Raw genomic sequence first — 22,402 nt, forward strand, 5'->3', positions numbered from 1 at the left:
TGTTAGATTAAGAGGAAAGGAGGAGCAGATGAATAGCATGAAGACCGCTTTAGAAGAGAAGGAGAAAGACCTCGACGACAGAGGGAGACGGCTACAGGTGAGAAGGTAAAAACGAAAGGTAACACGCTTTTTTATGTTTCAATATCAGTTTTATTCAGACTTATTCTTTTTCAGGATCTTCAAGAAGAAAACGAATCTTTAAAAACTCATGTTCAGGAATTTGCGCAGCATAAGTTTCAAGAGGTATAGTATAAACTGATTGCCAGCATATTTTATAAAAAGTGAGGAATCTCTATTTTACTGTACTAGAAAATAAAGAAGTTAATATATTCTCCTGAGTTTGTTTTTGCCATAAAAATCACTGTGGATATCGTAGTTTTATTGTTGTTGATAAAATAAAATTAACTTTTATTCCTGTCAAATCTGTTACTGGCTCTTTTGTCAACCTGAGTCTAAAAGCATTTCCTCTCCTTACTTTTTCAGATGGACTCTCATTCTCCCCTTTAAATGTCTGTTGTTTAATTGGTGTATTAATCTGTAATCCTTTAACTAGTGGATATTAAAAATTAAAGAAAATTCATTCTTTGTTCTATGAATGGCTCAATCTTAAATCTACCACAGATAATTGTGTTTTTATTTTATTGGTGACTGTTTCTATAATATGTTGTAGAACCTGATCTTTTTGATGTTAGAATTAAAAATGTGAAATCTGTTTCTTAGGCTTGTTCTGCATCACAATTTGAAGAACTTCAGATTGTGTAAGTATACTTTTAGCCCGCATTTTAAAGAAGAAATTTTCAATATTTTCTTGAATGTCCTTGAATATTATGATGAGTTTCTTCTAAGTCTTTAACTTTCTTGTTAAGTAGGAATTATAATCCAAGGGTAAATAAATCTCTATTTGGTGTAATAAAACAGAGACCTTTCAAGTGCTTTCAGATACCTGAAGACTATCCTTTCCAAACTCTTCAGATGCATTCTCTAAAATACTCTTTCTGTTAATATGGACTGGTTTTAAGTTCTCTCTCTCTCTTTTTGAATGAAGTATGTAATTATTGTAAAGAGAGGTTAAATTTATTTAAAATTAAAATCATTTTTATTACTTGAAAGATCAACATCTCTGAATTAACCAGAAGATAATCTTAGCCATAATCTTGATAGTGAATATGGACTCTTTCTATAAAAGTAACTTGCTCTTTGGGGAAAGTAGTATCTTTTGTCATGTCAGTCATATTGTGCCAAATAGTAAAAATATTCAATCTAATGAGCATGGGCTTCTCAGGTGGTGCTAGTGGTAAAGAAACCCACCTGCCAAGGCAGGAGACAAGAAGAGATGTGGATTCCATCTCTGGGTCAGGTAGATCCCCTGGAGGAGGAAACAGGAACCTACCCCAGTATTGCCTGGAGAATCTTATGGACAGAGGAGCCTGGCAGGCTACAGTCCATAGGGTCGCAAAGAGTCGGACACGACTGAAGTGACTTAGCATGCACCTATCATACATGTAATGAGCATAGGAAGTATTATTCTGTTCATCTTAGAAAATTTTTATCCTGTGAAGTCTGTTCTCTTAAATTGGTCTAAGTGGTAAAAAGTATATCTGGACTTAATCTTTTTGGCCTTCTATTAATTACTTTTAAGAGATTTTTGCTTAGATATGATCTTTTCAGTCTTTATTGTTGTTTAAGAAGTGGCTCTTTGAAGCTGTTATCTTTAAAGAAGTAAAATATTGAAGATATTTGTTAAGTCATTATCTTCATGGAGAAAAAGGGAATGTCTCTATTTGTGGCACTAGTGTTGCTCATTTGTACAACTGTTTATCTTGTGGGCTTCTATAACTGTCAAGGTGCTTTTGTATCATTTGCAAATAGAAAGCTGAGAGACATATTTGAGGCCTGTTGTTAGTGGTCTGGTGGTGGTGGTTTAGTCGCTATGTCGTGTCCGACTCTTGAGACCTCTTGGACTGTAGCCTGCCAGGCTCCTCTGTCCATGGAGATTCTCCAGGCAAGAATACTGGAGTGGATTGCCATTTCCTTCTCCAGGGGATCTTCCCAACCCAGGAATCGAACCCAGATCTTCTCATTGCAGGCAGATTCCTTACTGACTGAGCTACAAGGGAAGCCCTCTTAGTGGTATATAGATCATTAAAGTATGATTTTAGATTTATTTCTACCTCACATTAAAAAATTAATGCAATATTTGGGGGAGCACTTTTAGGTTTACAGAGAAAATTGAGAGAGCAGTACAGAGAATTTCTGTATACCCTCCCCTCTCATTTCTCTTCTTATTTACATCTTATATGAGTGTGGTAATTTGTTACAATTCATGAGTGGAGTCAGTATATTGTTTTAACTATCCTTAGTATCCATTAGGGTTCAGTTTTGTGTTGTACATTCTGTAGGTTTTTGACTAATGTATGATGTATCTATCATTATAGAATCACAAAAGAAAAAGTTTATTGTCCTAAAATTCTTCTATGCTCCTCCAATTCACCTAACTAAATATAACATCTTTGTAAAAATTCTAGATTGAAAGAAAAGGAAAATGAAATGAAGAGATTAGAAACTATGCTAAAAGAGAGGGAGAGTGATCTTTCCAACAAAACAAAGCTGTTACAGGTAAATATGTTTACTTAAAATTATCATGTGAGTTAATGAGTTATCATGTACTGTCTTTGCATGTTTGAAAACAATTTTAACTACTAAAGAAGAAGATAGAATACAAAATGACATTCCCTCCCACCCAGATCCTGGGTCTCATTCCTCAGATAACTAGTATCACTTGTTTATATATCTTTTGAGTAAGTACCCATGCTTAAAATGTGTGTGTGTTTAAATATACTGTATTTTTAATCATACACACTTTTGTATTTTGCTCCTCTGCTCACCCAGTTAATAATCTTTCTGAGATATTTCCACATAAGCACATTTTTATCTTAATGTTTAGTGATGTTGTTATAATTTTTGTATGATTGTATTACTATTTATACCGCCAGTCTTAGTTTATGAATACCTAGATTATTTAGAGTTGTGTTTCCTGTTAAAACAATTATATGGTGAGTATCCTTAACACACACACCTTCTGTACTTACAGTACCATGCTAAGTTGCTTCATTTGTATCTGACTCTTTGCTGCCCTTGGGACTGTAGCCCACCAGGCTCCTATGTCCCTGGGATCTCCCAGGCAAGAACACTAGAGTGAATTGCCGTTTCCTTCTCCAGGTGGTCTCCCGGACACAGGGATTGAACCCGTGTCTCTTAGGTCTCCTTCATTGGCAGGCTGGTTCTTACACAGTACTGTGTCTGTATTTAAAATTCCTGCAAGTGAACTTTTGGGTGAAAGTTTTATGCAGAGGGTTTTTTCCCTTCTTGAAAGTGATAGTTAAAATAGAAAATATTATCACGTCATCTTCATGTAGTTAGTATTGAAAGTCCTTATAGAACTTTGTTTTGAAGTGATAGATTTTAGATGCTTGCATTGTCTCATGCATGTATGTGAAAGCTGGACCAGAAAGAAGGCTGAGTGTCGAAGAAGTAATGCTTTGAACTGTGGTGCTGGAGAAGACTCTTGAGAGTCCCTTGGACTGCAAGGAGATCCAACCAGTCCATCCTAAAGGAGATCAGTCCTGAATATTCATTGGAAGGACTGATGCTGAAGCTCCAATAGTTAGGCCACCTGATGTGAAGAGCCGACACGTTAGAAAAGACCCTCATGCTGGGAAAGATTGAAGGCAGGAGGAGGAGGGGATGACAGAGGATGAGATGGTTGGATGGCGTCACTAATTCAATGGACATGAGTTTGAACAAACTCGGAGATTATGAAGGACAGGGAGGCCTGGCGTGCTGCAGTCCACGAGTTGCAAAGAGTCGCACACGACTGAGCGGCTGAACAGCAACAACATTCTCTCACATGCTTGTTTTCACATTTTCTGCTCCAAGGGTTGGTTCTGACACATTCCCTTTTGTTCCCTAGTAGATTCATTTAAAATTTTGTCAGATAATGCTAAATTGCCCTCCCAAGTGTTTTTACTAATTTACACTCTGTGATAGACTGAATTGCAACTCAACAGCTAAATTACACTCAGTTGAACAACTGAACTACAACAACTAAATTACATTCTCCAACAGACAGCCATTCATTTTCATCCTCATCAATACTGATGAAGATGAAAGGTTTGATATTCTGTTTGGAAGACGGTTAGATTATTTTAATTTGCATTTGCTAGTGAGAGAAGTAGGGCTCCCCAGGTGGGCTCATTGGTAAAGAATCCTCCTGCCAGTGCAGGAGATGTAGGTTCAATCCCTGGGGAAGGAAATGGCTACCCACTCCAGTATTCTTGCCTGGGAAATCCCATGGACAGAGAGCCTGGTAGGCTACAGTCCATAGGGTGGCAAAAGAGTTGGCTATGGATGCTACCAGTGACTTAGTGACTAAACAAGAGTGAGAGAAGTTAAGCTCTCCTCATTTGTATATGAGTATTTGTAAATGAGTTTTCTAATTTCCTCCTCTTGGTTGAGTTTTTTTTAAAACTAATTTGGTAAGATCCTTTTTACATAATAAGAGAAATTAGCCTTCTGTCATATGTGTGGCAATTTAACTTTTTCTTTTGACTTCCTTTGTCCCCCCCCACCTTAGAAGTTTAAAAGTTTTATGTACTCAGATATAAGTAATTTTCTGAGTTTGAAGTTTTGAAATTTATCTCTCCTATGATCATAAGAATGTTTTCGCATGTTTTCTTCTAATACTGTTTATAATTTATTTATTTTTGCTTAGATGTTTTATTCACATGTAATTTAAGTTATGAGATTAGCATTTCAACCTTAAAAAAGAAAAGACAAGCTACATTTTTAAGTAATCTGTTATTACTTTACTGCAGTGGTTCTCCCCCCTCCCTGCCTCACCCTTGCCCCAGTATTTGGAGACATTTTTGGTTGTCACAGCTGGTAGAGTGGTGCTATTGCATCTAGTGGATGGAGACTATGGATATTGCTGAACATCCTACAGTATGTAGGACAGCCCCCCACACAAAGACATATCCAGTCCAAAATTTCAGTAGAACTTGCCCTACTGATTTGAGGTATCACCCTGCAGTAAATTCCTACAGGTGTTTGGGTTTGTTTCTGGATTTCTTCCATTGAGACATACTCACTCCCCAGATAGTACAGAATAATTATTCCAGTTTTATGCATGTGTGTGTGCTAAGTTGCCTCAGTAGCATCTGACTCTGTGACCCTATGGACTGTATCCCACCAGGCTCCTCTGTCCATGGGATTCTCCAGGCAAGAATACTAGAGTGGGTTGCCATGTCCTTGGGCCTCCAAGGGATCTTCCCCACCCAGGGATCAAACCTGCTTCTCATATGCCTCCTGCATTGGCAGGCAGGCTCTTTACCACTCTTGCCACCTGGGAAGCCCTATTCTAATTTTATAAAGTGTTTTAATATAGGGCTTATTATACTGTTTGAAAATCTTTATCATTTTAGAATTTCTCTGGCTTGTATGATATGTTTTAAAGTTTATATTGAAAATAAAAATTTCTGTATTCATGTTTAATTTTTGTTTAAATAGGAAGTACAAGATGAAAACAAATTGTTTAAGTCCCAAATTGAGGAGCTTAAGCAACAAAACTACCAACAGGTAGGTTCTGTTAGATGCTTTGCCTTTTATTTATGTGGTAAAAATTTTATGACTCATGATGTTTGCCTTTTCATTGTTTTGTTTATTTATAACTGTTTATCAAATTTCTTAAAATATAAAGCAGTTTGTTATGTCATAGCCAAGATATGATAATCTATAGTTTATAAAGTATCCACAATATTACTATATATATATATTCCAGCTCTGTTTTGTATCTGTGTGTCTATGTTTTCAGATCCTTTAGAATGCTTTCCTTAGCAAGTCAGATAAAATCCTTTGGAGGTCAGTTTAAAACTGTGTGTATGCCTTAATTCTTCCCCTTTTCTCAGAACATCTACAATTGGAGAGAAACTAAGAAATGTGTAATATATAAGTAATAATTTACCACTATTCAAAATACTTTTTCAAAGTATAATTCTGCTTGGTAAAAATATGATGTGTATGTTTTTTTAATTGTTGCCAAAATAGTCTTTAAATTAATTTATCTTATGTATGTATATGGATAAACTGGAAACTATTTTGAAGGACAAAAGAATTAGCGTCCTTGTCAACAAGAAGTTTATAGTAGTTTAGTTTGGGAGATTATAGTCATCAAGCTTAAATACTGTATATGAAGGGCTATATACATAATATGTAAATGTTATGTAGAAGTTTTTACATGCAAGTTACCTAACCTTTCCTTCATTAATGGTTTTTGGAAACTTAACATAGTCAAATATGAATTGTGCATTATGAAAGTTTAAATTAACTCAGTGCTTTGCACCTGATAGGAAACTGATATATATTTAAGTGAAAAGTTTAAGACTATAGTGACAATGAAGGTTTGATTTAACACTCAATACATTTTATAAATGTGTACATGTTTTTATTAAAATTACTTTTTTTTTTTAAATTTTTTTTTTTTTCAGTGGGTTTTGTCATACATTGATATGAATCAGCCATAGAGTTACATAAAATTACTTTTTGATGGCATATCAATTATGCTATAGTTTTACCTTTGGTGTTGCCTTAATTTATGTCTGAGAAGAGTTTTAATTATTTGCAGTCTTCTGGAAAGCTTTGTTTTAAAGTAACATTGAACTCTTTTAATAGGCATCTTCTTTTCCCCCTCATGAAGAACTGTTAAAAGCGTAAGTAATAACCTTTATTCACAATTTGAAAAGTGGTAAATTTTTATTACTAAATAGTTCTCAGATAAGCAATTTTATGTAATCGCAAATGCTCCCCTACTTTTTACAGTTCTATTTGGATTTCTTGGATAGTAGATCAAAGAGCTTAGCTATGCCTTTGGCTGAGCTAATGTACCTTTTATGGTATTAAATATTTGGGTTTCTTTGAACATTTTGTTGAGCGTGATACTGGTTTTTCAGGCATTCAGAAAATATCTAATCACATATAGCTATACTTTGAAGCCTTTACTAATTTACCTTAAATTATCTCACTTATTCTACTGATATCATTATGGAATTGAACCATGCAAACTTTGGTTTAGCTTCTGCATTAAAAAAGCAAATCTTGTAATCTTTATGGTTGCTCTCTTTTAAGGAGTTTTTTTGTTTTTGTTTTTTTTTAACTGAAACATTTTTATTGTGGGTCTGTATTTTTCTCTAAGAGACTGTGTATAAGGTCATTTCAGATAAGTTGGTATGCTTCAACATGTTAAATGTCAACCACATTAAGTATATTCAGTGAAATATCTATGTTCTTCCATCTTGACTTGTTTACAAAGTTGGTGGTTTACAAAGTTACTAGTTTAGAATTATTTACTGTTAAATTGGGTCTTAAGTTTGACTATGTAAAGCAAGGATCAGCAAACAAACTTCTTTTTAATAAATGGCTTGATAGTGAATATTTTAGGCTTTGTGGGCCATATAGTTTCATACTCTTTTTTTCCTTTTTCCCCCACAATTCTTTAAAAACATAAAATCAGCTCTTGGCTTGAGGTTCATACAAAACCAGACTGTGGGTCTTGCCTAGAACTCTAGTTTGCAAACCCCTTATATAGAGCCTTATTCTTAGGGAAGAGGTATTTGTAATTTAATTTTCTACCCTAGCTACTTCTCAGCTATAACAGAATCAAAGTATAAATCTTTGCCATTTCTTTCTTCATTTCTGGGAAGTAACTAAGTCATTTGACAGAACCAAAATAACATGATCCTAAGACTGTTAATGAAAGTGAAATGAGAACACCTACCTTACGTTAATGTCATACTTTTATTGTGGGTTAGCCACTGAAAGTCATAATGATTTCATTACCTTCTGAAAAAAAATTTAAGGGAGTGCACCTACATCACTTTTTACTCTTGTGAAAATAGCTACTTCACTGCCCTAGTTAAAAATAGAAGTAACTACAAGTATAGCAGTTCATGTATTCATGAACTGTTTCTTAGGGGATGATTTCTTTTTAGCATAAATGTCAACATATCATACTGTAAAGTTTTATTTATTTCTGAAAATAAGAATTCATTCTGAAAATAAATTTTCTGTGGTAACTGTAGTTAAGCCTAAAGAGTTTGCCTAGGTTACTGTGTTTTTCAAAGCATCACCTACTTGCTGTTTTTATTTTGTAGTAACTAATATTTTGTTCACTGTTTACCTAAAATACTGTTATATAAATCCATTTTCTGATTTAGAATTTCAGAAAAAGAGAAGGAAATAACTGATCTCCAGAATAAGTTAGATTCTTTGAAGGATGCTGTTGAACACCAGAGGAAGAAAAATAATGTAAGCAAGTCTTTATCAGAATAAAGCTTATTATTATTTCACTGAAATCCATGGATTAGAATTCTTTTAATCTACTTTTACTTTAAATTTCTTAATCTTTGTAGGAAAGTACTGTTTTGTATGTAGGTTTTTTGAGAAGATTATTGGGAAAATCACTTTATTAGAGAGTAGATTTTTTTTTAATGAATAAGTGAAAAGTCCATTTTGTACACATCTGAATATTTAAATATTCGAGTTAAAATTATTATAGCTTCAGCTTAAAAAGAAACCTATAGTTTACTCTCTGTTGAACCTTTACTGGCAAATTATTCTTTCAGCTCATTATCTTAAAGGCTTTTCTTTTTTTGACTGGGCTAGCCTTTTTGTAAACTATAAAAGTAATGCCAGAATTCAAACTTAGTATTTTCAATAATTATATGTCTTTTGAAGTCTCTGGCACTTCCCTTTTTAAACTGAAGAGGCGTTTTCAAATTTTGGTGATTAAGCATCTTAGAGGCCTCACAATCTGAATACATTTAGGTTAGAATGGATGGGATAGTGCCCTGAGAAATATTGACAAATAGTAAATTTAGATAAGTTTCTTAAAGTCTCTTTGATCAGAAGATGACAGCTTTAAGTAGAATACAAGCATTCTTGCTAGATGAAAAATTTTTGCACACACAAGTTTCATTGTTAAGACTTGAGCAAAGTTAGAAATGTTATTGAAATATAAGCTGGTATTTTCTAATGAAATTTGATTTTTCAAAGTTTGCATTAATTTGTTAATTTAACAAGTTGACATGTTTCTGCTCCCCTGAGTTTGTCAAAATTAGGTATGTGAATTGCCCTTTGTGTGTTTGTAATGTTACTAATAGCATTGCTTGGCCAGAAAACCAGAGATGAATTTGCCAGTATTACTGTTAACATCTTAGCTGTGTTTTATGATTGGAATTGTAAGATAAGGATGGCATAGGAATGCCAGTTTAATGCAGCAGCAGCAGCAGTGCTGGAGGCATTGCAGAGTGTGAAAAGAGCTGGAACACTGGAGGCCAGCAGATTGTGACGTCAGTCCGTTCGAGTTCTGCCTCCTCATTTGCTTTGTACACGTGGTCATGTTTATTAACTTACCTGAGCTGTGGTTTTGCCATCTATAGAATGGGAATACGTACCTCTTCGGGTTGTTATGAGGATTAATGAAAATTTATGTGAAGTGCCAGGTACAGTGTTGGACACACAAGTAAGCATTCAATACATAGTGGTTATTGGCTTTTTAGTTTTTGTTTTTAATCTTTTTAGATTTAGACTGAAATATAGCAGATTGTCCTTATTAATATTTGCTAATGAAATGCTGTTAAAATAGATCTTTTCAGAGCGCAGCTTCTTTCTCTTACAAAAGAATGGGTTTTGTAGCTTTCTAGCCTCCCTGTTTGCCTTGATCAAGTAGCTTGTGTAATTCCTGTCAGGTGGTTTTTTGGTATGCACATTTGGCCATGCCAAGAAAGATAGAGAAATACAGTGAATTCCTATGTCATTCCCAGGTAGACTTGAAATGTGTTAAATCAGTAAAACATATTTAGAGGAAAAATTGTTATGCTGCAGTGGAAAGTCCCCTGAATGATAAGGGTCCTGTTTAAAAGTCATATTTAAAGCCTTTATAATACTTGTGTATTTGTTCTGTCCTTAATCCTTTGATATTCGATGTACCTGAAATTATATTTGTAATCTTGGTTTCTGTGCTTACTTTTGAATGCTTTCTTCTTTGTCTTGTGTGCATAGTAATTACTTTAAAGCTGGCGTATTTGGTGTGTATACTAAAACATGGGAAGTGGGCATCTTTATTTTCTCATTCAAACTTCTAAACATTGCTTTTTATTTTTTTGCTAATATACATATTTTCCCATTGAAATAATTTTGCCGTAACCAGCATTTAAATGCAGTGCAAAATACTGATGAAGCAAAAAGCAAAAATATTTCAATAATGGATAAACTGAAATCATTTTTTCTAAAAATGATTAGGACCTTCGGGAGAAAAACTGGGAAGCAATGGAAGCATTGGCATCAACTGAAAAATTGCTGCAGGACAAAGTGAACAAGACTTCCAAGGTTGTAATGCTAACTCCTAGAAACAATTCACTGAACAGAGAAAATCTGCAGCTTGTCTTAAAATCCGACTAAAGCATTTAATTTTACTGCAATTTAAATATAAAATCTCCTTATCATCCATATTTATCACCTCTGTCATCTCTGCTTTTTTCATCTACTCCTTGAAGCTTTAATTTTGGGCATGCTGTTTTGTTGTGATTACCTGATTTTTTGAGCTTTGGTGATTACTGCTTTAAGTTTAAGAGTCTCAGGAGACCTGGGCTACCCATGTAAACTCTTGTCAGAGTGTACCTCTTGTGTTGGTTAAGAGAACTTGGTGCAAACTGAGCCAAAAAAAGTCTAGTCTCATTAACAAACACACACCCAGTGGACTCTCCTAGATTCTCTGAGGCATACCAAGAGGACTCATACAAGGTGGAAAACGATGAAAGTCTTCAGAAGTACAAGGAAGGCATCGATTTTGGGTGTGTTATTGGGCATGGTCCCTTAGAAGAGATGAAATTAAACTAGGTTTTTAAGTGACTGGACGGTAATGATGCATGTATGTTTAGTATACAGTATTAGTATAAGGGATAATTCTCTTAACTGGAGTATATAAAGTACTCCTGAAACATATATCCTCCCTCTGTCTTACAGATAATTAAGAATTCTCCCTGTGTTCAAGTTGTTCCATGGATTTAAAGATTTGTAATCAATTAGAGTTGAGAAGTTGAATTTAAAGATTGAGAGAAATAAATGGGGTGGTTTCAAGAATTTTGAAAATTCCTACCAAGAATAAACTTGGAACAGAATTGTTGAGTTTTTGTTATGGGTTAAAGTTCATTATGTTATTCAATTCAGCATTCTAGAAGTATCAATATTTTGTGTGCTAAGGTAATACGTTGAATTTTAAATGTAAGTCTTTATGGCATTTGAAGGACTTTTTTTAAAAAAAGCAGAGTAGAATTGTAATAAAAATTTTAACCAAATATATGTTTGTAGTTATATTTCCTTTAGTGTGATGGATATGTGTTTAGTTACATACTTACTCATCAGACTCTAATTTTCACTAAAACCTTGATTTGAGACAGCTAGCAAATATTGGGACCAGAGAAATCTAGGCCAGAGAATAGAAAAATCTAGGCCAGCTTGGACATTATTGTTTCATTGTCAGTGGCTGCAGTCAGCTCTGTCAGCAGTAGGGGTTCTGTATAGTTTCTGATTGTTTCTATAACTTTGGTTTTCACTGTTAAGAGCTCCCATTTAGCTTTTATATTGCTAATGAGGCTGGTTATCTACAAAGTACTAAACTCTTAATATCATGCTATTCCTACAAGAAGTTATATACCACTTGGCATTCTTGCATGTTATGATTCCAAAGAAAACTAGAATTTGTTTCACCATGTGTTTGGTGATGAATAGAAGAATTTATCTATGTTTCAAACCTCATCACCAAATGCATGATGGCCTCTTGCTTGGTTAATGATCTATATAGAGCATAGACTTTATACTCTTTCTCTGTTTTAATGTGTATATTTAGACAGTCCTGAGATAGCATAGTTATAAAGTGATACTGATTAACCTATAGACTACAAGTTGTACTATAAGGAGTAAATATGTTCTTGAGGAGCCACTGTAAATGACAGGTTCACATGAAAGACATTTCACACATATTACACTTAGATAAAAATAGTAAGGAAATTATAATAGGAAATAATGATAATGATGCAATTTTCAGTTATATCTTTTCCAGATTTTAAGGTGGAATGGAAATTGCTATTCACAACCAAACTACTATGTCAAATGAAAACTTTTTACCTAACTTGTTGGTTTACTTTTGTTCTTGTTAGTTACAAATTAGACATCTATTTCCTTTAGTTAGATTATTCTTCTCTTGGGGAATTTTCAAAAAGTTTTCTATCTCACAGTCTCTCTTCCTAACTGATTTTCTTTAGAGGTTGCTCTACTGCTTCTATGCTTTGTTGCTCAGTCATGTCTGACTCTTTGTGACTCCATGGACTGTAACCCGCCACTCCTCTGTCCGTGGGGTTTTTCAGGCAAGAGTACTGGAGTGGGTTGCCATTTCCTTCTCCAGAGCATCTTCCAGACCTAGGGATCAAACCCCTGTCTCCTGTGTTTCTTGCACTGCAGATGGATTCTTTACCTGCTGAGCTATCAGGGAAGCCCACCACTTCTATGGTCAGATGATAAAAATGAGCTCTTGGTTGTTTCTGAATTAGCTGTTAATCATTTTCCTTAAATGAATGTACCTTATTTTATACAGTTAGATGGGTATATTTCTGAAAAATAGTGGACTTTATTGAGTTATTGAAAATATTCCATTAAACCTCATTTAATTGTTGAAAATACTCTATTAAATATTCCATTTTTAAAATCCTGCCACTAATCTGAGTAAAGTAACAGCATTTTATATGTACAGAATATGATTAATCTCTAGCTTCTTATTGCATAACTTTAGATTTTTTTATACCATTTTATACCATTCTTAAAATGAAGTGTGTGCATCTTAAATCTGTAATAGATCTTAAATCTGTAATGGATTTGAAAGGTCAGTTTAAATAATGGGGGAAAGATAGGCTTGAGATCTTGCTAGCTTGCTTGCCTTCTTGTCACCTGTTGAACTTCACCAGTGTTTTGAGATGATTTTCTTGGCTTTGTTTAGATGTGTATTTTTATAGATGTCTTTTTTTAATCTTGTAGAGATAATTTGAATATTAGATATCTATTTTTTGTGTGATCAAATCATTATCCTAATTTTGACAAACTGTGGCTTTGAATTAATCACTGATACCCATTAGACTTGGATTTGAAATCACCAAATCTAGACATGCATTTGTAATACTTATCTTTAAATTTACAGCTGACAGAGTCCATTCATTTGTGTCAGAATTAGTTTTCTTGATGTATGGCATTGGTGAAGTAGTACACCATCAATTTTCCCTCTTTCTCTTTACTTCTTTTTTCATATGTACACTTGTCAAATTTTGGTGGTTCTTTTTTCCCCCTTTGTTTAGCATAAATAGCTTCATATGACCTTGAAACTGGAAGTATCAAAGTTGCCATTTTAATCCCATGGTATTATCATCCATCAGTGATGTATTTTTTGGAAAGAGACTTGCCAGCCTCATTTATGTCACCCAGATGCATATTTTTTGCATGTAGCTTGTTTTAACTGTAGGAAGTGTTTTTTGTTTTGGTTTCGTTTTTGAATTGTTCCTGGAGGGGTATCACTTGATGGCAAGGAAAATGTTCATATTGTCAGAAATTGCCTTAGCTTGATTAATGTAAGACATTATCTGTTACTTAGGATGCCTTTGAGATTTTGCAGATTGTTTTCTTATGTAAGCATTTTGATAGTTCAGAATGGGAAATTTGAACATTTGTCATTAAGAAGAATTTTAAAAATACCATTGCCTTTTCTTCACTTAAGCTTAAAAGACTGTAGCTTTTTTATTTTTCAGTTCTATAATCTTCTGAGTTTGATTTGGTGCTTCCTCTGCTTTAGGAAAGACAACAACATGTGGAAGCTGTTGAGTTAGAAGCTAAAGAAGTTCTCAAAAACTTATTTCCAAAGGTGTCTGTCCCTTCTAATTTGGTAAGATTAATTTATTATTTTTTAAAACATACCATCTTTATCATTATTTAAGGAAGTTGTGAATAAGTAGCATTTGCACTCTGCATTTGGTTTTAAAGGTGTGCTTATCAGTCTTTCTCATTTTTAACCTAGGGTGTCTTGAGTAGTTAAAATCAGGTAACTTGGTTCAATATCATTTATGTTGTTTCATTTGCTACTTTATTGTAATCTATAAAATTTATATATAAGACATTATTTAGGTTATAAACACCATAAATGGGAAAGAAATATTTCTTCATAAGTCAATAGTGGTTGAAAGTGAAAGTGTTAGTCACTCAGTTGTGTCCTCCTCTTTGCAACCACCATGGAGTGCAGCCCACCAGGCTCCTCTGTCCATGGAATTCTCCAGACAAGGGTATTGGAGTGGGTAGACATTTCTGTCTCTAGGGGATCTTCCTGACTCAGGGATCAAACCCTGGTCTCCTGCATTGCAGGCAGATTCTTTACTGTCTGAACCACCAGGGAAGACCCAATAGTGGTTAATAAATCAGTAATATTCTTAATGACTTTATTAAAAATAGAACTTAATTTTAGGAACACTTTATTTTAAAAAGTATTTAATACTAAGAACCAGACTCTCTTTATTTCAAAACTTAAGATTTTCGTCATCTGTTAACTTTTTAAGCAAAAGTCTTGAAGATGATTTGGAATAACTTGTTTTATTTGAGATTGTATGTGTTTTAAATGGGAGAGAAAAGTTTACTTGATTCAGAGAATATAATGAATATTTGAGGGCAGAGAAAGAAAACCAGTAAGTGCATATAGTTTTCTAAAATGATACTATAGGGTCTTTTTTCCTTTTAATGAAAAGTTATACATACAGTCAGAAGTAGAGAGAATAGCATGATGAACCTGATGTACCTAGTATCTTACCTTAACAATTACCTATACGACATGCATTGATACTGACAGACTTGTTTTACCGCTAACCCTGTACTTCCTAAGTTATTTTGGAGGAAGTCAAACATCAGAGCATTTCTCAGTAAATATTTCTAAATAATAAGGATTCCTTAAAAAAATACTATTATTCTATTTAAAAAAAATTTCTTATACATCTAGTCAATACTTGAATTTCTTCAGTTGTGATGCAACATATTTTAATGAAGTAATAACAACTTATTGTAGTTTGTTTTAGTCAGGATTCAAATAAAGTCAACATGTGATTGATTTAAGATGTCTTTTAGATACTTTTTATTCTACGAGTTCCCTTTTGTCAGCATGCCTTCTCGCCCACTTTTTTTTTTTTTTTAAATGTAGTGGTTTCAAGTTCATTTTCCCAGTCTGGATTTAGCTGACTGCATCCCTGTAATGTCACTGTGTCCCTCTGTCCTTTTTGTATCTCGTGAATTGGTAATCAGTGGAGGCTTGATTAGGTTCAGACTCGGCACTTCAGGGGTAGGACAGGGTGGAGGCAAGACTATTTCATGAGCAGTGTTGTGCATTTCCATTAGAAGGGCCATAAGGCTCAGTGATAAAGTATCTGCCTGCCAGTGCAGGAGATGTGGGTTCGATCCCTGGGTTGGGAAGATCCCCTGGAGAAGCAAGTGGCAACCCACTCCAGTATTCTTGCCTGGAAAATTCCATTGACAGAGGAGTCTATTGACCATGGGGTCACAAAAGGCTGAACATGGACATTACTTAGCAACTAAGCAGCAACAATGTTTGCCTGTGCTTCTTTGGCCCATTGGAGCTTATTTAATCTGGCTGCCAAATCTTTTTGACAGGGCACTGCTAGCCTTTGGTAGCTTCTTTGCTTAGTGATGTGGTAAGATGTTCCTGAATTTATCATATACATTTCCTGCCCCAAATTTTGAATTAGGATATTTCTCCAAGGAGAGGGCTTTGGTTGCCAGGTATGATGTAAGTAAACTTAATGGCCTGTTCTCTGTGCAGTCTGAGTTTAACTACTTGCTCTCTTAAGTTTTATCTATGTATATTCTATGTCTAACTTGCAGAAGAAGCAAAAATGCTTCTGTTTTCATTGTAACTGTTGAGGATATATTCAGATTTGATCACTTAATAGATAATTGGTTGAATTGATGAAATACCTTGTTCTGGGCAATATGGATAAATTGTCAGTTCTAGTGCTGTTTTTACAATAAACATAGGAGGAGTTGTTCTTCCTATATTTCATATTTTTTTACTTTGTAGCCATAAGTTGTTTTTATTTCTGTATTCCTATTTTGAATTTCATTAATGGAATAATGAATTTGGGAGATTTGTTTGATAGTATTTTATGAGCCAGAAGAGTTCATGATTTCTCTTCTTTAAAGATTGTATAAGATCACCAGAATTAAAAATTCTTTTTAATGTAACAAATTATTTCTTAACAGCTATTTTACCCACCTACAATCACCAAATCTTTTTTACACTATGAATATTTATGAATCACTGTAAGATATGGATGATTATATTTGGCTTCTATTCATCTATTTGATAAAAGTTGAATACTTCTGTATGTAGTCTATATTTAAGAAATATATTAAGTTTTCTGTGTGCTACTTAGAGTCTAGTATTTGAGTTTTTAGAGATATGATGGTTAATAGACTATTTACCTTAAAGCAATAATGATTAAATTTAATATTAAATTAATATAATCAGTAGATATAAAAGGGTTTTTATACATGAAGTAATTTTTATAAACTGTTTTCTATTGCTTTTTTGCAAGAAAATCAGCAGAGACGAGATCTAAACTATATGACCGAGATTGAAGGGAAGTTTATATACTTTAAGCATCTAAACAATTTTTCAACTGAATTTAATTTATATAAAATCCTAGTATTTGAAGCTAAGTGGGATTTTAATAGTATGTTTTCATCGTCAATCAAATTTATGATTGTGCTCAGTCGTGTCTGACTCTTTGCGACCTCATAGACTGTAGCCCATCAGGCTCCTCTGTCCATGGAATTTTTCAGGCAAGAATACTGGAGTGGTTTGCCAGTTCCTCCTCCAGCCCAGGGTTTGAACCCACATCTCCTGCATCTCTTGCATTACAGGAGGATTCCTTACCACTGAGCCACAGGGGAATGTAATTTTTTTTTAAATGGAGAGGCTTTTGTGACTAATATGTACTATGGGATATTGCACTACAGGCTGATCTCCAACATCCAGTTTTCTTTGTTTTTTATTTGATGAAGTATAGAGAATCCTGATTCAGCCACATAAGTAAAGCTTTTAATTAGAGCAATTAATAGAAATTTCATGTGTGTGTGGTTTTTTTAAATCTTAAATTAAACTAAACCGAAGACCTATCAGTGGGCTTCCCTGATAGCTCAGTTGGTAAAGAATCTGCCTGCAATGCCTGAGACCCTGGTTTGATTCCTGGGTGGGGAAAATTCGCTGGAGAAGGGATAGGCTACCCACTCCAGTATTCTGGCCTGGAGAATTCCATGGACTGTATAGCCCTTGGTGAAGAGTCAGACATGACTGAGTGACTTTCACTTTCACTTTCAAAGGCCCAAAAGACCTAAGAGGAAATTTGCTTTAAAGTATCTTCCTAACACTCTTTATTAGAGTTTAAAATTGAGACAAGAAGCATCAAAAATCTAGAATAATTTATTTTTAAATTTGGAATAATGACTAAAGCTATAAGCATGCCTTGTGTTTGCCTCAGCTAACTTTACAGTACAAATAGAATTTTTGTTGATTTTAAACACATAAATGTGTATTCTTATTTCTCATTATGATTTTTAAAATGTTTCATAATATTTATTTTCAAGTATTTTCATAATGCCTTGAACACCTTCATAGAACCTGAAATCTTCAGACTAGTGTATCTCTGTGGAACTATCTCCTAAAAAAAAAAAAAAAAGTTTGAAAAATTGCTTGATCTAGGCTTTCTCTGTCTTAAAGATCAAATCTGTTAGTCCCAACACTGGTTAGTGGTAAAGGCTAGTTTGAGCCCAAATCTTACCTTTATGGCCTGAATTTATTCGCAAATAACCTTGGACAGGGTAAATAAATTTAGATTTGATTTTGATGATAATATAGTACACAGGCATATTTTTACTGTTTATTTTCAAGGCCAGGTCATGTACAACTTACTTAACAATTATAATCTTATTTGAGATTTCCACAGGTATGGTGTTTGTCTATGTAGGTTTCTTTTTATAATCTTCCAATTTGGTTATTTGCCTTTTTTTTTACTTACTTCATTTAGGTATTTTAAAAAATTAGTTATTTGACTTTTTTCTCCACAGAGTTATAGTGAATGGTTGCATGGATTTGAAAAGAAGGCAAAAGAATGTGTGACTGGAGCTTCAGGTTCAGAGGAGGTTAAGGTTAGTTCAAGAACTAAAGTATGTATATTTTAAACAAATGTAGAAAAAAAGAATAAATCAGAATTTGTCTTTAAGTTTGGGAAAGATAATAACTACATTATGAGTAGAGTATTGATCTTTTCAGAAAGTATAAGAAGGTGATTTCATTTTGTGTACATTTTGGTGCAAATGCTATTGTCTTCCTCATATTTGATATGTGTACAAAGCTGGTGTTTGTCATTTCTTCAGCTCTGTTATCTTAGTCATTTATAAAACTGAATATTTATCTCTGATTCTCTTTTTAGTTTGGGTTCAGGAAGTAAAGACCAGTTAATAGGTAGAACGTGACTGGTTTATTAACATATTGTCAAATACACTATTCAGGAGTGTTCAGAGCCTAGATGCATTTTTATGCTTGACTGCTAAAATTTGGGAGATTCACTTTTTTTGTATCACAAGTGGCATGAATATATAACCCTCTTTCCTATGGCATTGTGACTTTATTTCATATGAGGATCTGCTTGATTTTAGTGCCTCACTAAGTAGTGACAAACCTATTTATATAAAATTGTATGATTATATTTTGTATTAAACATACTCTAGGAGTTTTATCTTTTGGCCACTCCTCCTGGCTTCTCTGGTGGCTCAGAAAAGTAAAGAATCTGCCTGCAATGCAGGAGATGTGGGTTCAGTCCCTAGGTTGGGAAGATCCACTGGAGAAGGGAGTGGGAACCCACTCCAGTATTCTTGCCTGGAGAATCCCATGGACAGAAGAGCCTGGCGGCTACAGTCCATGGGGTCGCAGAGAGTCGGACACGACTGAGTGACTAAACTTTCTTTCCTGGCAGGTGAGATCTTAGTTTCCTGACCAGGGTTTAAACCTTGTCCCCTGCATTGGAAGCATGGAGTCTTAACCACTGGACTGCCAGGGAAGTCCCAGACTGGGAGTTTTATTAGGAAAATCAAATGACTTAACAGTGTCATTGAATTTCACTGCTACTTGAGAAGGTTGGAATATAATGATTAATGATAAAACGGAAGCCATTTATCTTAATATATCAATAAGTACAGAGGCAAATTTGAAGCACAAAACTTTCTGGTAAAACTAGAGAATTTTTATTTATATCATTCTTTGCAGGATTTGGAGCACAAGTTGAAAGAAGCTGATGAAATGCACACATTGTTACAACTAGAGTGTGAAAAATACAAATCCGTCCTTGCAGAAACAGTAGGAAATGATTTTTAATCTACATTTAAAAATAATTATTAATTTATTAGTGACTTAAGTAGTTTATCTTGGTATTAGAACATGAATTTTTCAGAACAACTATACTGTGTTCATAGGAAGGAATTTTACAGAAGCTACAGAGAAGTGTGGAGCAAGAAGAGAATAAATGGAAAGTTAAGGTTGATGAATCACAGAAGACTATTAAACAGGTATTTTAGAAAGCTTAAGAGTTGTGTGAACTATTGAAAATAAAATCCAAACAGACTGGCAGTTCTCAGTGTGGGGGTTCTGAATGAGCAGCATCAGTATCACATGGGAACTTGTTAGAAATGCTTTTAGGCCCCACCTGTAGCTTACTGAGGGTGAAACTCTGTGGGGCCAAGGCAGAGTTTTAAAGAGCACCCCCTGCAATGATACAATGTTTTAAAGAGTTTTAAAAACACTGTTTTAAAGAGTTCTAAAACAGTGTTTTAGAGAGGCCTCCCCTCCCCAATGATAGGGAATGTAAAGTGGTGTTAAAGAACCACAATGTGATAACATAAGGCAAATAATTTGGTATTCACAATGTTTTAAAACACTGATTTGTGACTCATGATATAGTATTCAAGAAAAAGTAGGTCCTTCTGTTCATGGGACCTGAATGTTGTTAATGTAGTCTTAGTTTTTCTTCTATAGTTTTCCCTCCATATCCATCAGGGAAGTGGTTTCAGAATCTTCAAAGGTGCCCAAATCTGGTATCTTGAATGCTTATATAAAATGGAGAGTAGTACTTGGGTGTGGTAAAGAGTGCCGTCTCTTGCTCACTTGTTTTCCTGGGCCAACTTGTGCAGAATCTAGGGTTGTTGATGGTATTCTGTAATAATGCATTTGGGGATTGATGAAGCTGATTATCAGTTAGTTTTTAAAAAATTAAGCACTTTAGCTAGACCTCATATAATGTCATGCAAATGAGGTAGGTTTTGACCACCGTTTAAATCAGGTTATATGTGACACTCTCATTTTTAAGGACTTTTAAAATTCAGTTATGGCTTTAAATGAAATACATTAAAAAAAAAAAAAAAAAAAAAAAACCTCTTGGGACACAGTTTTTGAGGGTAGCCTACTGTTTTCTCCCTTTGCCCGGCAAAGAAATAAAGCCACTCTTTCTCCTCCAAAATAAACAAAAAAAACCCCTCTGAAGTATCTAATTGATTAAAATTCTGCAAGATAGAAAAGCCTTTGTATCATTGGTGGTTTGACTTGGTCATATAATTATTTCACATTTCAGATGCAGTTGTCATTCACATCTTTGGAGCAAGAGCTAGATCGGTTAAGAAGAGAAAGTAAAGATATTGAAAATGTATGTTATCTCATTGTTTGATTTGTAACCTATGGCCTCATTTTTAGCATTAAGGGTTCTCTTACAGGCTGTGTTTTAAGATTTCATTTATCTAATGATGTGGTTGTTGTACCTTTATTGAGATGGTAATAGTTTTGTATTCAGTAAGTGTTGTAACTTCTCATTGTAGGGAAATATCTTAAATATGTTTCTTAACTTTTCCTTCTTTGTTGTATTGCTAGCTGAGAAGAGAACGAGAGCATTTGGAAATGGAACTAGAGAAGGCAGAAATGGAACGATCTACCTATGTTACAGAAGTCAGAGAGGTACTTATAATAGAATTTTTTCAACCTTGCTTCTCAGGTGAAGTTAAATTTATAACAGAATGATAAAATATTTCAGTGTAAGTTGTTTGTGGCAGAACTTCCAAGTAGCATACAAACATGGGATATCATAAGGAGATCAATCTTAAACTCTAAACTTCATTGCAGCTGAAAGATCTGTTGACTGAATTGCAGAAAAAACTTGATGATTCATATTCTGAAGCAGTAAGGCAGAATGAAGAGCTAAATTTGGTAAGAAGCTTGTTCTCCACTGTGTATCAAGTAGGCTCTGAAAACACTTGTGTTGACATGTGGAGAAGCCATCCAAACCTTTCTCCTTGCTAACACCCTTAGCTTGGCATTTTTAAAGTTTAAGATAATCTTTATATTCTGATGATTCAAGATGGTCTGTCTTTTCTTGATTCCTAAGATGATCCTTCTTTTCTTAGCTCCTAACAATGGCATGTTTGGCTTGCAACTCTTTTTCAAAAAATTTCCTGTGTTTTATAAAACCAAGTTTCTTAAACAGCATTATTTTCAGTGAATAAAGAAATTGAACAAACAAGGTAAAGACTGGCTGTGTTGTAAAGTTTCTCAGTTACCATAGTTAACTGGACCTCTTATTTTCTAACATGGAAGGAGATTATTGAAGGTGGAAAATACATACTGTCCTTTCAAGGGCAGTAATCCAATCTAGCTTCTTATTTTAACTGGCATTTCTATACAGTATATATAACGTAAAGCTTATGGAATTCTTTACCATCATCATATAATTCAGAGCATAATAATTTTAAAACTACAGTCTCAGAGTTAGCTAAATGTTGTATAAAAACATAGAGTACAAGGTATTCCCATTCTTAAATTTTCTGGAAATTTACACTGATTGACAGGCTTATTTGTTACATAAACATGACTCTCTTTTTGCCCTTGATCCTAGCCAAAAGGCCGAGAAGCGATAAACATGACTATCTTATTGTATATTTCAAACAATAGTCATTATGTCTGTCCGTGACTTTTAAAAATTAAGAATGTTACTAGATTTTTTCAAAGTACCTGAATGAACTCTAGTACAATCACAATAAGCTGATTGTCTCCTTACTATAAGTTGGTGCTGCCAAGTTTGGAATTTTCTTTTTAGTATTGCTGTATACCAAAGAAAATTTCTTAACTCATTCATGTTAAGCAGTGTTACAGCAGTGA

The 22,402-nt window shown here is 34.1% G+C and overlaps 1 protein-coding gene across 10 annotated transcripts in view; it reads left to right on the forward strand.

The window, feature by feature from the left end:
• The window catches only part of KTN1 (kinectin 1), a 105,133-nt gene that overhangs the window by 70,422 nt on the left and 12,309 nt on the right, over positions 1 to 22,402 (forward strand). For 2 of the 10 annotated variants that reach the window (XM_065941868.1, XM_065941869.1), the window contains 15 exons: positions 7 to 97; positions 175 to 243; positions 721 to 758; positions 2,526 to 2,616; positions 5,566 to 5,634; positions 6,727 to 6,764; positions 8,268 to 8,358; positions 10,354 to 10,440; positions 13,946 to 14,035; positions 18,274 to 18,354; positions 19,472 to 19,561; positions 19,678 to 19,770; positions 20,829 to 20,900; positions 21,122 to 21,205; positions 21,371 to 21,454. In XM_065941868.1, coding sequence (XP_065797940.1) covers positions 7 to 97; positions 175 to 243; positions 721 to 758; positions 2,526 to 2,616; positions 5,566 to 5,634; positions 6,727 to 6,764; positions 8,268 to 8,358; positions 10,354 to 10,440; positions 13,946 to 14,035; positions 18,274 to 18,354; positions 19,472 to 19,561; positions 19,678 to 19,770; positions 20,829 to 20,900; positions 21,122 to 21,205; positions 21,371 to 21,454 — 1,168 coding nt within the window. The remainder of the gene's footprint in view (positions 1 to 6; positions 98 to 174; positions 244 to 720; positions 759 to 2,525; positions 2,617 to 5,565; positions 5,635 to 6,726; positions 6,765 to 8,267; positions 8,359 to 10,353; positions 10,441 to 13,945; positions 14,036 to 18,273; positions 18,355 to 19,471; positions 19,562 to 19,677; positions 19,771 to 20,828; positions 20,901 to 21,121; positions 21,206 to 21,370; positions 21,455 to 22,402) is intronic. The other 8 variants (XM_065941871.1, XM_065941873.1, XM_065941872.1 and 5 more) reach the window with 5 other exon arrangements.

This window comes from Muntiacus reevesi, chromosome 7, assembly GCF_963930625.1.
Source record: "Muntiacus reevesi chromosome 7, mMunRee1.1, whole genome shotgun sequence".
Classification (NCBI taxonomy): Eukaryota; Metazoa; Chordata; class Mammalia; order Artiodactyla; family Cervidae; genus Muntiacus; species Muntiacus reevesi.